Source organism: Panicum virgatum, chromosome 2K (assembly GCF_016808335.1).
Source record: "Panicum virgatum strain AP13 chromosome 2K, P.virgatum_v5, whole genome shotgun sequence".
NCBI classification, from domain to species: domain Eukaryota; kingdom Viridiplantae; phylum Streptophyta; class Magnoliopsida; order Poales; family Poaceae; genus Panicum; species Panicum virgatum.
This window is the reverse complement of record NC_053137.1, coordinates 16,979,573-16,995,712: the sequence shown is the minus strand read 5'-3', so window position 1 is coordinate 16,995,712 and position 16,140 is coordinate 16,979,573. Positions and strand designations below refer to the sequence as shown.

At 45.2% G+C, this 16,140-nt stretch overlaps 3 protein-coding genes and 1 pseudogene across 3 annotated transcripts; 2 read left to right on the top strand and 2 right to left on the bottom strand.

Moving 5' to 3' along the window:
* Window positions 1–3,391: 3,391 nt before the first annotated feature.
* LOC120669413 lies at window positions 3,392–6,384 on the top strand. The gene is made up of 9 exons (XM_039949174.1): window positions 3,392–3,708; window positions 3,797–3,877; window positions 4,178–4,267; window positions 4,402–4,568; window positions 5,150–5,219; window positions 5,460–5,539; window positions 5,630–5,692; window positions 5,837–5,913; window positions 5,986–6,384. The coding sequence occupies exons 1-9, from the start codon at window positions 3,454–3,456 to the stop codon at window positions 6,084–6,086; spliced, it is 984 nt and encodes a 327-aa protein (XP_039805108.1). The 5' UTR covers window positions 3,392–3,453; the 3' UTR covers window positions 6,087–6,384.
* Window positions 6,385–6,869: 485 nt separating this feature from the next.
* Window positions 6,870–10,711, top strand: LOC120669423 (probable alpha-1,6-mannosyltransferase MNN10). The gene is made up of 6 exons (XM_039949183.1): window positions 6,870–7,700; window positions 7,813–7,845; window positions 8,078–8,168; window positions 9,339–9,599; window positions 10,091–10,184; window positions 10,269–10,711. Exons 1-6 carry the CDS (start codon window positions 7,254–7,256, stop codon window positions 10,273–10,275), a joined length of 933 nt encoding a protein of 310 aa, XP_039805117.1. The 5' UTR covers window positions 6,870–7,253; the 3' UTR covers window positions 10,276–10,711.
* Window positions 10,712–10,845: 134 nt separating this feature from the next.
* On the bottom strand, window positions 10,846–11,611 carry LOC120669430 (thaumatin-like protein 1). The gene has a single exon (XM_039949189.1). It carries the CDS (start codon window positions 11,609–11,611, stop codon window positions 10,943–10,945), a length of 669 nt encoding a protein of 222 aa, XP_039805123.1. The 3' UTR covers window positions 10,846–10,942.
* A 3,011-nt stretch (window positions 11,612–14,622) lies between these two features.
* Window positions 14,623–15,540, bottom strand: LOC120695156 (annotated as a pseudogene).
* Window positions 15,541–16,140: the final 600 nt, after the last annotated feature.

The window sequence follows — 16,140 nt, the reverse complement described above, 5'->3', positions numbered from 1 at the left end:
CTATCACAAACACCAGAAACTCAACATTACATGGGAAAAATTCAAAAACGGATGTTAGTGTAGATCATTATATTGTATCAATGCATATTATAATATATGCCAATCTACATGACACAATTTAACAGTTCATTCATTTTGGTGTTAAGTCATGAAGAAATAGTTGCTTCTTCCCTGTTGTAGTCTTGTACGAAAAGGTAGAACTAGTAGCAAACACAGCAAAACCAGATGATAATTTGCAAACATCCATCCCCAATCATCATCGTCACCAGGCATATTATGGTTCATATGCTCACTACTTCACTTACGGCCATTAGATGAATCAGTGTTTAGACTGATCCATGTTTTCCACGGTACTTCCCAACTCCCCTCCCACCTCCCCTCACACCAACAAGGCCTTATTTAGAGCCTTCTTACTGTTAGCACTCACATCAACATTAACGTTACAGGATCAGTGCCACTTAAAAATCAAGATCCAAGTCGCTATGGACAATAACAGAAGTTGAGAATTTCTCGAACTAAGAAGCTAGCTAAATTTCTTTCACAAAGAAGCCTGGATGATCTAACACTCCCACCTAACAGTCTAACACTTCGAAAACAGAGGTATATGCCATAATATCTTGCAGTAGGCTTATCCTTATCCCCAGTCTAAGGCCCATATGAATCCATCATGCTATCTGCCCTGCTTGACCAAACTACTTAGCAAGACCTCGCCATCTAAAGTTGAGAAGTCTTGTAGAGGCAACGTTTGACAGTCAATCCCAACGTTCAATTCAACCTTTTTTCTGACCATATTATCCTGGTTGGGCACAAAGGAGCCGCAGCCTACAATGGGCTCAAGCAGGAAAATAGAACGAACTCAATGAGCGCAGAGGCTAACAGCTACAAAACGCCACCGAGATTTTTCCTCCGGCCTATTCAAGACGCACCAGAATCAGCCAAGAACGCGACCGGCCACCCCCTAGCGCAGCCGCCGCGCAGAACGATGCGCCCAAGATACGCCTGGCATCCCCCAAGAACCAGCTGACCCCGGGCCCGAGGAACCGCGTCGCGCGAACCCGCCGCGGCCTACCTCCCGTCACCGCGGCGGAACCCAAGAACAGATCAAGAAGCGCGGTGATCACCACCAGCGGACACGCAATCAACGAACAAGGGCCCAGGTGGGGGGCGGAGCCAGGCCGGTACCTGAGGTGAAGACGACTCCGGGGGATGGATTCTCTGGCGAGAAGGGGGGGTCGGTACTCGGTCGATTCCGGCGACGGCGACGGCGGCGGCGCGGGGGATTTGGCTCGCGGGGAGGATGGATTGGCAGTTGGAGCCTTTTCTTTTGTTTCACCACCCTCTGGTGTTGTGCACTAATTAATTTTAGTTGTTCGGTAGGGGTGTTGGAGTGACAACCGATTTACAACGCGAATCCGGATCGCAATATCCTCTTTTTGAAGTTTTTTTTATAATTGCCCGATAATAAGAAGTGATGATTGATTTATTTCAGAAAAAATAAAAACTTTCAAAAAAATAAAATAAAAACTGATGGCAGCAGGGAGTCGGGTGTCACGATGGGCCCACGCACAGGGACGTGATTCGGACATGGTACCACCGCCAGATGCACGAGTCCTTCTCCCAAACCAAACGATTCCGATTTCGAAATCAATCATTGCAGATTCCACAGAGAGCGTATTTGGGGCCGTTGGATTCTCCTTTTTTTTTCCTTTGAAAAAAGAGAGAGTTAACCTCACCTCAGCTGAGCTCAGGGTTAAAAAAACCGGCCGGAACCGGTCCGGTTATCGCGGTTACCGCCGGTTCCGGTTCCGGCCGGTTTCAAACCGGGCCAAATTCAAATTTTAAATTTGAATTCCAAAAAATTCTAAAAAATTCTTAAAAATACTTTAAATTGCGACGAATTTAATGGTGTCAAATTTTTTCGAATATTCGTTCATTTAGTATACTTTGCGAGCATTTGAAGTTAAACAAAAAAACGTGCATACAAAAGTATACAAATACAATGTAAAAGTAGTACAAAAGAGGGTTGGAGGGTTCATTTAGGCTAAAACATATTATACAAACATTCATTTAGTATACTTTGCGGGCATTTGAATTTAAACTAAAAAAGAAAAAAAATTTGAATTTAACCTAAACCGACCGGTTACCGGTCATACCGACCGGTAACCGGTCAAACCGGACCGGTAAACCGGTCTAACCGGACGGTTAGCCGTTCGAAACCGGTATAATTGCGGGTTTTAAATTTAAATTTGAGTTTGACTGGTTTTTACCGGTAACCGGTCAAACCGGACCGGTTAACCGGAACCGGTGGCCGGCGGTTCGGTGGAATCGGTCGGATAAAAAAACCTTGGCTGAGCTTTGCCACTAATCGCCAATCCAGCTCTATAGTCTCAAGGGAAAATCTTGGCCAAAAACAAAAACTACATCGGCGATATAACTTTTGTGATTCTTAGGGCACATTCTGAACGACATGCATAAATTATTCATAATTCTAATGCAGTTTCAAATGCTTTATCGAAATAAAGTAGACAATGTAATAGCACTAGCTAAGACTGCATGGATGCTCTTCCTTTCTTAGATGCACATGTACTGCATACGAATTGTAAAGTCGTTCAACCAGTGCAATGGACCTACAAACGGTTGTCAATTCGATATACAAACCTGATGAGGTAGATGTCACACTTCAAATTTCGAGAAAATAAGACTAGAACTTGGCATCATTGATTACATAAAAGAACAAGAGACACCACTTTTCAATCAAGCCGCAAGAGTTTAATTGGAAAATTGAACGTAACAGATCGTCCTTCATTCTCAACGGTTTCCCCAAATATGATATAATTGTTTAGTCGGTTCGAATCGTTATTTAGCATTAGGAACCTTGTACAGTTACACGACAACAGATCAAATTCAAACAAACTTTCACTAAAACAGTGATTGTTGTTAACATTTTTTTTGGAAAATTGTTAATATATAGGTCTTGTTTAGATGCACCGTGTAAATTTTTTGAAAGATAATTTTTGCACATTAGAAGTATTAAATATAGACTAATCACAAAACTAATTACAGAACTGTAAACTACGAGACAAATTTATTAAGACTAATTAATTCGTCGTTAGGACATGTTTACTGTAGCTTTACTGTCGCTATTTATTGTCTAATTATGACCTAATTAGGCTCATTAGATTCGTTTCGTAATTTATAAGCAAACTATATAATTAATTTTTTATTTTATCTTGATTTAATACAACATACATGTGCCACAAGATGGTTTTAATATTTTGAATTTTGCATCTAAATAAGGTCATAGTTGAATGTAATGTTTCTGTGGGCTGGGCCGTCTCTCACTCTCTCTCCATCATTCCCTCCTCGTTACTTCATGGCCCACCAAAGCTTCAAGCCCAGCCCCGTCCCCAATTCGGCTGCCTTCTCCTCTTCTTCCTCGGCCTCACGCACGCCATGGACGCCGTTCGTTTTCTCGGCGTGGGGGCTTTACCGGCCGCCGGCAGCTTGGGCTGCCGCTCCACCTTGCCTCTAGGGCGGGTCCACCCCTACTTCGTTCGGTCCGTTCCGCCGCCCGGAGGAGGAGCGGGGAGGAGGGGATTAAGGGCGGCGAGGCCCCCGCGCGCCGCGATGGGCGGCGACCTGTTCGCGCTCGACTTCGACGGCGTCTTATGCGACAGCTGCGGCGAGAGCTCCCTCTCCGCCGTCAAGGTCTCCTCCTCCGTCTCACTCCTTGCGTGCTTGACATGCGTCGAATGAGTAACGGTGTTCGATTAATCGATTTGGTGTGCTTGTGCAGGCCGCGAAGGTTAGGTGGCCGTGGGTGTTTGAGCAGGTTGACTCCGCCATGGAGGAGTGGATAGTGGAGCAGATGTACACCGTAAGCCTTCGTTGCCCACATGGTTTTAGCTACCGTGCTAGCACACCCTAGCGTTTCAGAGCTCCATTTAGCATTGCTGTGATTTTGCAGAGAGCCCGATTTGTCTTAAAAAAATTGAATGTATTAGTTAGTTGGAAGCATCTTTTGTGGAGATGTGGGAACTAAATTAAGCTTCACATCCTCATAAAGCATAATAGATTTTCTCATATGGGTTTCATGACAAGGAACATAGCATTCCTCGTCACAGTTCAATTGTTTACAGTGTAGGAGTAATACTTAAAATGTTTTCCACTGTTTCAGCTCCGTCCAGTGGTGGAAACAGGATATGAGAACCTATTGCTTGTTAGGTTGATCGTGGAGATCCAGATACCGTCAGTTCGGAAATCATCAGTAAGTTCTGCATTGTTCATCTGTAGTGTATTCATGACCAAATATTATCACACTGTCTTAGGTGGTAACAGAATAGGCAAATGATTATAGCTTGTAGATTGATTGAATTTTTATATTAAGGTGATATTTGCAAGGTTGCAGATGGGCTTAGCATCCAAGAAATATTGGATAACTGGTTAAAACTGAAGCCCACACTCATGGACGAGTGGCAAGAAGATAGGGAGTCTCTGGTAGATCTCTTTGGTCGCGTAAGAGATGACTGGATTGAAAATGATTTGTCTGGCTGGATAGCAGCTAACAGGTGCCTGATCTATGGAATAATTGGTGTATATTTTCATTTGGTCTGAACAATATATTCAGAGAAATTCAGTTCGATCTTACTGTAAGTTTGTGTTTTACTGTTTGTTGTTGGGGCTTAGGAGGTATATACTCCGCGGGGACAACCATCTCTAGATATTCTAGTGTTCTATGCTCACTCCTCAGTTGTGAGGAACACTTCAAAACTTTCAGAAACACTGTCAGGTCCATTACCACATGGATGAAATACAGATCATATATTTCTATATTAGTTCTCTTATACATAGCTTGCAAAGATTATTTGATAAATTAGTAGCAGAGGCCTCAAAGTATCTAAGTGGGTCTAGGTAGTAGACTAGACGACATTCTAGTTTGTAGTAAAAGTTTAATTTGACTTGAATAGTCACAATTTTATTAGTTGCTTCCGATTGGGCGATATTCTTCCCACTGTCTCCTTTTTCAGTTTTATAGCTAATTTGCTCGAAAAAGTTGGAGTGATGTAATGAATCTGAAGTGTCTTATGTTCATTACACATATCGAACAAAATCTATTGTGCAACTCATTGGTAGGTCAATGTGATTGCAGGTTTTATCCTGGGACAGCTGATGCATTAAAGCTTTCAAGCTCTGAAACTTTTATAGTCACAACAAAACAGGTCAATCTCCTATATTTCTCTTCTGTGCGACCCAACTTTTCACGATCTTCTATTTCATGTGTTCATGGTTTCAGTTTCTGTTTTTCATAGATGTTTATGAAAACCTGACCTATTCCAATTTAGACTTTACCTTTTTATAGATATTTTTGATAATGGATATTTTAGAATTTATTTTCACAGTACTGCTCTGTAGGTAATGCAGAATGCTGTTCTGCTGATAACTTGTTGGTAATCTTTCAGAGTAGATTTGCTGAAGCACTTCTGAAAGAATTGGCTGGAATAGATTTTCCCTATGAAAGGATATATGGCCTTGGCACTGGGTTAGTATGGTGCTTATTTTCTTTTCCATAACCTATGCCTGTCCATGATTTTTCAGTAGTCAGTACTGAATATGTGAGTTCATTCTTCAGTCCGAAGGTAAAAGTTCTCCAGCAGCTGCAGCAGATGCCGCAGCACCAAGGCCTAACACTTCAGTAAGTCCATAGTTTGCATGGTTGAATTTTAATACCATATATTGCATCCCATAAACTAGGTCTGGGCATCCATATGTGATGGACACAGTAAAAGAAGTGAGGAATTATTGTTGTTTCCTTTTGTTTTGGTTTTACCTTGAATAGTTTCATCGAGGACCGGCTTGCGACTTTGAAGAATGTGATCAAAGAACCAGCGCTGGATAAATGGAACCTCTACCTGGGTAAGTGATGTTTTCCTCCCTAACCCCAATGGTTCGCTCTTGGTCTCATATTACTGAAGGCCATTTGGGCAGTAACATGGGGATACAACACACCGGAGGAGAGGGAAGAAGCACAAGGTATCTCAAGGATCCAGCTCGTTGATCTCCCAGACTTCAGTAAGAAGCTGAAATAGAAGGCAATGGCAGATTGCCCAAAGTCCAAACTGTTTCCTGCTTTGGTTGATGTGCTTGCTTTTTGATTAAATGGATTGCGCACGAATTTGTGAGCATGTCCAATATCATCTAATTTATCTTCACTACTCGAAGTTTCTGATGTCTTATATGATAATTTTAAGAATGTTATATTTCATCCGGTCATGAAAACATATTTTTTTTGACATCTTATCAAACTTTTGAAATATTGACTGTCATTGCTATGGGTTTATTGTATCGAATATATTCTAATTTTGTTGAATAAGAAATAATTTGCCATTTGAATGTCTAGCCAAGTAGCTATGTTCCGTTGACTGGAGCCTGGAGGTGGGGCGGGTATGCCATATGATAATATTCTGTTTGTAAAAAAATAATTCTTAAATAAAGCAGTCTTTGATTGTTCTGACAGCATTTATATTTGTCTTTGAATCGGAAAATCAAAAGCACTGTTAGAGATTACTAAACACGCCCAGCGAGCTGGTGCAGTTTCTCAGGTCTCGGCACGAGCATCCTCTATCTCGAGAGGATCTTGTGTTGTGTGCAGCACCAGCACTTGATCGCGGTCCAAAAAATGACACCTTTGCTTTCCCACGCACACATCTAGTCAATTTTTTTTCCGTTACCGGCTATGTTTAGTTGCAAAATCTTTCTCTCCAAATTTCACTATTTACTTATCACATCAAATTTTTTACCTCATGTATGTATGGAATACTAAATGTAGGTAAATAAAAAAATTAATTATATAGTTTTGATGTACGTTGCGAGACGAATCTTTTGAGCATAGTTAGCCTATGGTAGGACAATATTTACTACAAACAAATAAAAAGTGCTACAGTGTGCTACAGAATCCGATGTCACTCTTTTTAACATTTTTTGCGGATCTAAACACAACCACCGTCGTAATCCATCCCATCACCATTCACGTGAAATTGTATTTTGTGAGAGTTTCAAAAGGTGCGTTGTCCATAGTAAGAGCGCGGACCCACGTGGCTACGGAGACCTTCTGGATGTCTTGACATTTTTTATGTTGACCGGATTAACATTCTTTGAACCGGAAAAAAATCAGAGCAGAGCGCCGCCGCCCGCCGCTGCACAGCACCGCGCTGACCGCGGAGGCAGAGGCGACGGCCAGCAGGCGCCTCCCGGCGATGGCCGAGCGGCCGCTGCCGCGGCGCTCCGCGGACCACCGGCATGGCCTTCGCCTTCGCCTCCGCCGGCTCCTCCTCCTGCTCCCGCTCGCCCTCCTCCTCGCGCTCCTCTCGCAGCTCCCCGCGCTCCTCCTCCGCCGCGCCAACTCGCTCGGCCGCCGGTGCCTGCCCGGCGCCCCCGACCGCCTCGTCCGGGACCCGCGCCTCAGCCTCGCCATCGTAACCCTCGCCGACGACGGCGCGGGCGGGTCGCGCGGGCCGCGGTCCTTCCGCGGCGTGCTGGCGGCCAGCGCGCGGAACAAGCGCGCGTACGCGGCGGCGCGCGGGTACCGCCTCGTCGCGCTCCCCGCGTCCGCCGTCGACCCCGGCCGCCCGCCCAGCTGGAGCAAGGTCCTCGCGCTCCGCGCGCACCTCCGCCGCCACCACTGGCTCTTCTGGAACGACGCGGTGGGTCGCCGCTGCTGCTTGATTTACCGTCGGATTGAATCTTGAGCGTACTTTCAGCATAATACGAGGAAAATTCTTGCACCTAATCGATGTTTTATCTTGGTTGTTACAGGACACCCTGGTTACTAATCCAGAAATCCCGCTGGTGAGTCTCTGATGGTTGTAATTTATCGTTGGGCCATTCACTTGGATATGTATTCTTTCAAAAAAGAGACTTTTGCATAAACATTCCTGAAATTTTATCAAACCAATGATTTTTGAAGGATTGTTGGGGTCTAGTGTATGCACTGGTTGAGATGAGTCCCCATGTTGGGATGATCACCTGAGGTTGCTTATCTTGTTGACATACTTTTCTCTTTTCATTACATGGTTTGCAGGAGAGAATTTTGTTCTCAGTGATAGGACATAGCGATTTTGATGACTCACCTGATCTTGTTCTGACAGAAGATTTCGGTGGTGTGAATGCTGGTATGGGAGACTTACCACGTGAATATTTTGTGTTATTTGTTTATAAGAACTCTCTTGAGAGAAAATTGTTGTGACACACTACATTTTCATCATGTCCAACACCAAAGAGGCACCTTTATAATCCCAAATTGTTAACTCATCTTACTGTCAATATAGTGTAGTCTGAAACTGCATTTACTAATTTGAGTTTTAGTGTTCCTCACCTAATCAATGTTTTTAAGGTGGTAAGGCGAGGCACGACGACCCACCCTCTTCCGCATGCCTAGGCGAATAAGGCGCGCGGCGAGGCGACTCTAGACACATACACATAACCTCATTTAGGACGGAGCAGCACAAACATATGCGATTAGGCAGTTTTACTAGCTGAACAGAACAACAAGCACAACATAGAGATCTAGAGATTAAACTAGGAGGGCGCAATCATTAAACAAAAGGCAACGCACAAAAGCCAAGCAGAAGCCAGCACACGCACATGCAGGCACACACACCACACATTCAGCAAAGCAGAGCACGAACTCCAAGCACAAGCAGATGCGCTAGCAGCCTAGCACTCAAGCATAAGCAAAAGCAACTGAGCAGAGGGAAAGAAGAGGAGAGGAAGAGGAACCTGTGTCCATGTAATGCAGCTTGGGAGGGGGTGCTGGCAGGGAGAAGGAAGAAGAACTAGGAACTCTTGGATGGAGAGGGAGTGGAGGGAATTCACACAGATTGGTTGGAGAAGACGAAGAAGATGCAGATCGATTGCAGGGGCTGGAGCCATGGGATTGGAGAGCAGGCACACTAGATCGGAGCAGCGTGTCTCCGCTGCGGATTCGAGGTGCCGCCGGCCGCCCGCCCTCTCGTTTTCCCTCTCTCATTCTGAATTGCAAAATTGCCCGTGTGGCACTCGCCTTGTGGAAAAATCAACACCATACCACCTAGGCTACAACTCCGGACACCATACTCATGGGGTGCTTGGCACCCCCGATGCCAGTAATCAATATCCGCCTGGAAGCCAAGGCGGCGCCTAGGCGACGACTTAAAAACCATGACAGTAATGCATATTCAGAAGAATCTGATGTTTAGGAACATAACTTTTGAATGGCCATTTCTGTTTCCTCTGTTTTCCGATAGCCTGATTTCACAATGTTTTTTTTTCTTTCATCATTCACCATGACACTTCTCATGCAGGAGTTTTCTTCATAAGGAGGTCAAAATGGAGTGAGAGATTTCTGGATACATGGTGGAACCAGACTTCATTTATACAGTTTGGTTCCTCAAAAAGTGGAGACAATGCAGCACTCAAGCATCTAATTCATCACTTATCATCTGAAGAAATGCAAGCGCATGTTCGAATAGCAAAAATGCAGTGCCTCTTCAATTCTTACCCTTGGGTCCTCACATGGAAGTCGGCCCACCGCCTCATCTTCCACCTGCCCACTACATGGAAAGGTTTTCACATTCTCTCATGCATTCTACTAGTCTACATTGCCATATGTAATGAGGGTTTGCATTTGAAAATGTTATAATTCGTCGTATTAAATTGAGGACATGACTTCCTAGGAGTCCTTTTGGTTTATCTGCCAACTCTTTTGATAGCTTTGGCAAATTGATTGAGATCATTTGCTAATGATACTGCAGGAACGATATTGATTAAATTAAATCAGTATAGTTTTACTCATAAACAAGAATATTGACATGTCTCAAGCATTCATGCTGCATACCATTGTTCTAGTTCTCGTGTAGCACATGTAGGTTGGTATTTACCACAAAATTACACACTAGTTCTCTGTCACCTTACATTGTCAGCTATCCCTGCATTGATTCTCAATAAATTGCAATTATCATCTGAACTAAGTTTTCCACTTTGCTTCTTACGGAAGTCTGTTTACTATCATGTATGGGCCTCTCTATGGTTTATTCACAGCATATTGGATTTTCAGGGGCTTATTCAGATGGAGACTTCATGATTCATTTTGCTGGTTTGGATGACAAGCAAGGTTGGATAAATAAGATTGTTGGAGAGAGAGAGAAACTGTAAGATGAGCCACGTTAAACTCATAGTTTCCCTAAGGAAAAACTGGAAGATTATGTAAATCGCCTGACTGATCTGATATTCAGTGTATAGATATGGTCATATGGACATATGGTACAGCACGCGCCAGGTTGCCATGGTCAGTAGTCAAAATTGTGGCACCTGCAAGGTCAAACCGGGCAGCCAGAAGATATATTTCCATGGTCAGTATTTCAAACAGAGTGCCAGGATGCCACTGTATATAAAAACTTAAAGGCAGTGTCAACTACATTATCTACCTAGGCTGCGTTGACTTCCTGTCGCCCGCATGGAGGAGTCAACTTCAGCATCTGATAACAGAACTAGCTAGACAAGAGAATAGGTTTTGTGTAACAGGCTAAGCAGTTCCCATGTTGTACATTGTTTCATTATAACTGTCAGTATTGATTGCTCGACAAGCACTCAAGCAGTACAGGCGACCTTGTTTCTCCAAAACCCTTACTGCCACTAAACGGTAAACGCCAATATATATTTCTATCTTATACTTGAAGAGTACTTGCTCAAAATTTGCAAGTGAGGCAGGGACCTGCATTACAGTTAGTGCCACATTGTTGTTTATTGTTTCTGAAGACTCGATCAAAGCCCTCAAAACCAGGAGAAGAGTTAAAACCATGGCACCAAGCATGTTCTTGCTAAATTATGGTGAAATTCTTGGTGATGACATACATGATACCAGCTGGTTACACAAATTTTATTTGAAAGAAAAAACACGCTGATCGGGTCAAGGGCAGAAGACGATGCTGTAGCCGGCGCTGGTGGCGCAGGTGAAGGTGCTGGTCCTGTCGTCGTAGGCGTAGCTGTAGGCCTGCGGGCACTTGCGCTTGAAGAACTCGGAGAACCTGCTCGGCCGGCACCTGTCGGGGCTCCCGTGATCCCCGCGGCAGCAGTACTCGTCGGTGCCGAACGCCAGGCACGCGCTCCGGCACCCCACCGTGCCGCCGTCGGTCGCCGTCACCGCCAGCTCCGGCGGGCACGCCGCGTTGATGTCGGCGCCGCACGCCACCGTCGCGCAGCTGCCGGTCGGCGCGATCTGGAGGGGCACGTTGAAGCCGTCGACGTTGCTGATGTCGTAGAAGTCGTTGCCGCCCGAGCCGCCGAGCGTGAACTCGGCCAGCGTGCTCGGCGGCTGGTGGCCGGCGCCGCCGCACTCGAGCCTCCCCGCGCAGTCACCGGACGCGCACGACAGGCCGCCGCCGCCGCCGCCGGGGGAGCAGCGGTGGCGAGGCCAGATGCGGCCGGCCCAGGTGCCCGCGACGCCGCGGTATTGGACCTCGGCGCCGGGCTGAAGCTGGAAGCCGGTGGTCGGGAAGGCCGGCCTGCCGGGGTTCGTCTGCACGCCGGGGTAGATCGTCTCGTTGCATTTGTTTCTGAACACGAACGTTGCCGCCATTGCGCCTGACATTTATTCAGATTTTATATTGTCCATATGATGCTTTTGTGGTGTCCAGAAATTGTTTTTTTTTTTGAACGAACGGGCACGAGACGGTGTCCATTTCATTGATAGAGAAGAAATAAAAACAGCAGGCTAGCCGGAACAAGGAAAAAGAAAAAAGATTATTCTCGCGATAACAAAAGCGCCAACTCTTTTGCTCCTGCCAACGTCTAGAAATTGTTTGTCAATGAGATTAGATCCAAAACGTGAACAAGGTTTCTTTGTCTAATAGATACTGAGCATAAACGGTATCTCTACGATCCTTTTAACTCTACATTACAGTCACTTAATTTAATGCAACAATTAACTGTTAAGCATGATACTACGCATTGGATGTGTCATTTAATCTAATGAATTTTGTACGACGGTCTTGGATGTAAAAATATGCAGTGAAAAAGTTAGTAGGTACCTACGGACTGGAATCAAGTGTTAGAAGATCTGTACCTGGCGCAAAAACAGAGACCAAATAGAACAACAAGATGGTCTCTGAGGTTCCCATGATGACCTTGGTGGACAACCAGCAAGGTAGGGGGAGAAATTCTAAGCACTTTGGGGATCACAGAATTGTGAAGCTCCTATCGTATTTATAGGGAGAAGTTTGCTACAATATGGTCTATGTGCAACACTAATCCGTAGCCCCTTGCCTAAGGATAATGTCATCTATTCAGGCATAAATTGCTATCTTATTCTAAGATCTTGTGAATACGAATAATACAGACAGACAATCTTGGCATATCCATGCATTGGTGGACTCAGATATAAATGCTAAGCTCATTTTATGAAAGAATATGAGGGTGAGATTTAAATTGGAAAAATCTTCACGGTAGATCTAGGTATATCCATTAGCTAACCATTATAAATAGCTAACTTTTTAAATAGGAGTGATCATGTGGTTTTCATGCCATGACAACTACTCCTCAGCATCAATAGTCATTTTCAATTTAGAAGGTGTTTTAGCATGCAACACCTACACATGCTAATGTGTTAATTTAAATCCTCCCCTCAACTACTCAACCCCAACCCGAAGCTTATGGGACTCTACTGACAACTCAAACCCACCCAAAAACTCAACTAATTAACCCACCCTATATCCGCCCCACCGCAATGGGTGAAAACCAATCATGTGCCATGATGAGTATATCCGCAATGTGCAAGTCTGAGTCTAAACATACCGTCATTACAAAATGCTCATTATTATATGGACATGCAAGAAACTGAAGAAGACCTTAGCAAAATTAAGAGGTACAAATATTTCTCTATTACTCAATATCTTCATGATAACTAGCGTAACATCACAGATCACAATACATAAATATTCTCTATAACAATAAGTGAGAATGTGATGAGATTGGAAGGCACACACTCAGTCATGCATTGTCCCTACAAGGGGTCAGTTCATCAGAATACAATGCGTCTACATTTACTAATTCTAGCCTTCTTGGATGATGTGATAGCAAGCGCTCCACAATACTACCAATGAGCTCAAATAGGCATGTAGCAAAGCACAAATCTAAATCTCCAATCCATCCCGACAAAAGAACCAATGGTAACCATTCAAAACCACTTCAATCGCAGAGGCATATAGAGCACTATAGTTACTACACTAGAGCAGGCGCCAGTCAAGAACACAATCGCCACCCCCTTTATTTCTTAATTTCTATGTCCACCCCTGAAACCACCTACCAAACTAGCTCTAGGGTCAAACATAAAACAGTATTGGTAGTTTAAAGGTACTTTGTATGGTTTTGGAACCCAGGGATAAACTCCATATCAAATTAAAATATCACACACTTGCAGATATACCGAACCCTAAATTTCATCCAGTGATCAGCTACGATAATAATGAGACTTGATGTGGTTGATGAAACAATTTTCCGGGATAACAGCTAAGATCTACTCTGCACGTTGAGTGGACCACACCTATACTAAATAACTCTCTTGTGCTTTCGTCCTCGCTTAGCGCAAAATGATGTAGGCAGAGTTACCAGCTTCTTGTGACCGCCCTTTTTAAGAAGAATTATGAAGAGTAAAGGGTTCCACAATTTTGGACAACAGAGGAGGAGCCAACAATCATGCAAGGAGCCAAGGAGACAAAGGGTCCAAGTGGTGTGTAAATACGCTGGGTCCACATGCATAGGCACAAGAGAGATGACACAAAGACAGGGGAAGCTGCAAAGTCGTATGCACACGATTCCGACCGAGTAACGACAAATCCCGACTTTTTTATTTTTTTTAATACTATTCGTATACCTGACTATTGAATTAGCCGAAATTAGACCAGATCCCGGACTCACAGAATGACAACTTATTAGGGGAAATTTTGTAAGAGATTGTCACGGACTCACAGGAATTGGGCAAACTCTTATTTCTTCAAACAACAATTAGTGGGATTTTCTGAGTGAATCTCCGTCAAATAGATTTTCTGAGAAATGGTTTGTGAAAAATCTTCAATCAAGTTATCTATAACAAGCAAGGAAATCTTCTCCTTCTAATTTTTTTTCAAGAACTCTTCCAAAAAAATTCTATAAAATAAATTCAGGAAACAGCGAGGGATGCTAAGAATATTCGGTGGAGTAGATCCAATTTTCAGCCGGCAGCCCGGCACAACGCACAAGCAAACGGTTAGGATGAGTATTGTACGCGAAGAAAAATGCAACTAACAGGAGAAGAGAAAGAAAGGAAGAAAGAAAGAAAGAAAAAACGAAGTGGGGGCGGGGTGTTTAGCTCTAATGTCCAGGGATTTCGCCATACATATGGATGGCGAGCTGGCTAGGTGTGAGATGAGCAATTTCTTAATAAACAGCAGCAAAAATAGCCTGAGATGGAGCTGAAGGCACTAGTGCCATTGAAACACACAGTAGTCCTAGGAAAAGAGTTTAAGCCGTACCAACAAATATACGGGCATGTTACAGTGAAAATCAGTGAAATCCTTACTTAATCGGTGTCGTATACATGATGATACCTAAAGCTTGGACCTAATTCTCCATCCGTTTCAAACTATTAGTTGCTTTGACTTTTTTAGATATATCGATTTTGCTATGCATTTAGATATATATTATGTCTAAATGCAAAATAAAATCGATGTATCTAAAAAAGCAAAACAACTAATAATTTAATACGGATGTAGTAGCTCGGAGAGATGCGACAACAATAATTATTCAACTGGGAACACAGTTCCGAACCCCCGCAGGAAAAACTACTATAGATTAGTCAGGGGCAGAAGAGGATCTGGTAGTTGCCGCCGGACGAGCAGGTGAAGGTGCCGCTCCCGTCGTCGAAGGCGTAGCTGTAGGCCTGCGGGCACTGCGCCTTGAAGAACTGCGAGTAGCTGCTGGGCCTGCACCTGTCCGGGCTCCCGTACTCCCCGCGGCAGCACAGCTCGTCCGTGTTAAACGCCCCGCACGCGCTCCGGCACCCACCGTGCTGCCGTCCGCCGCCCGCGCCGCCAGCTCCGGCGGGCACGCCGCGTTGATGTTGGCGGCGCAGGCCACCGCCGCGCAGCTCTGGCCGCCGCCGTACGGCAGGATCGGCACGGGCACGTTGAAGCCGTCGACGTTGCTGATGTCGTAGAAGTCCCTGCCGCCCTGGTCGTCGAGCGTGAACTCGGCCAGCGTGCTCGGCGCCTGGTTGCCGGCGCTGTTGCACTCGACGCGCCCCGTGGCGCAGTCGCCGGACGCGCACCCGAAGCTGCCGGAGGCGTCGGTGGCGCAGCTGTAGCGGGCCCAGATGCGGCCCGCCCAGCCGGCGGGGACGCCGGGGAAGGCGGCGTCGGGGCCGGGCGGCAGCGCGAAGCCGGTCGTCGGGAAGGCCGGCCGGTTCGTGTTCGTCTGCACGCCGGGGTAGATCGTTTCCGGGCACCTGTTTGTGAACACGAATATTGTTGCCATGGCGCCTGGAAATTAAATGTGATCATCATCAGCTTCATCAGTGGCAGTATACCGAAGCATTATTCAAGAAAATTTTTGGATCAAATAAAATAGGGTTAATTACTCCTATCCTCAAGGTTTAAAATCTCCGGCTAACCCTCTTAGCTGCTGTCCTCTGCAAGTGTAGCTATTGAGGGACCGAGAGGGCGACCAGAGGGGGGTGAATGAGAGTCGATTAAAATTTCTTGCAATTGGAAAGATCGGCTTAGTCCCGAAATACACACCCAACCCTAGAGTCCTAGGCACAGTATGGAGTAGCTATGGAGGAGCTACACCAACACAAGAAAGCTCTAGGAACAAACAAGATCCAACGCGAAAGCAATCACCGAAAAGCAGCGTGAGAAATAGCACGGTATAACTCACCGGTTGATCCGACGCACAGATTTGAACAGCGTCGGTTCAACCGATGAGCAGGGCCGGCAGCAGAGAAAAAAAATGAGCACCGGTTGATCCGACGGATGGGTTTGAACAGCGTCGGTTCAACCGGTGTTACACACTGGATGATCCGGCAAAATCAAATCCAAACGCCGGTGCAGTTGTCCAGAGGGACTGCAAAATGAC

Coding starts and splice junctions, on each gene's coding strand:
- LOC120669413 (XM_039949174.1), top strand. CDS start 3,454: ATGGACGCCGTTCGTTTTCTCGGCGTGGGGGCTTTACCGGCCGCCGGC. Junction 5,220..5,459: donor TTATAGTCACAACAAAACAG/GTCAATCTCCTA, acceptor GTAATCTTTCAG/AGTAGATTTGCTGAAGCACT. Junction 5,914..5,985: donor TAAATGGAACCTCTACCTGG/GTAAGTGATGTT, acceptor CCATTTGGGCAG/TAACATGGGGATACAACACA.
- LOC120669430 (XM_039949189.1), bottom strand. CDS start 11,611: ATGGCGGCAACGTTCGTGTTCAGAAACAAATGCAACGAGACGATCTAC.
- LOC120669423 (XM_039949183.1), top strand. CDS start 7,254: ATGGCCGAGCGGCCGCTGCCGCGGCGCTCCGCGGACCACCGGCATGGC. Junction 7,846..8,077: donor CTAATCCAGAAATCCCGCTG/GTGAGTCTCTGA, acceptor CATGGTTTGCAG/GAGAGAATTTTGTTCTCAGT. Junction 8,169..9,338: donor TTTCGGTGGTGTGAATGCTG/GTATGGGAGACT, acceptor CTTCTCATGCAG/GAGTTTTCTTCATAAGGAGG.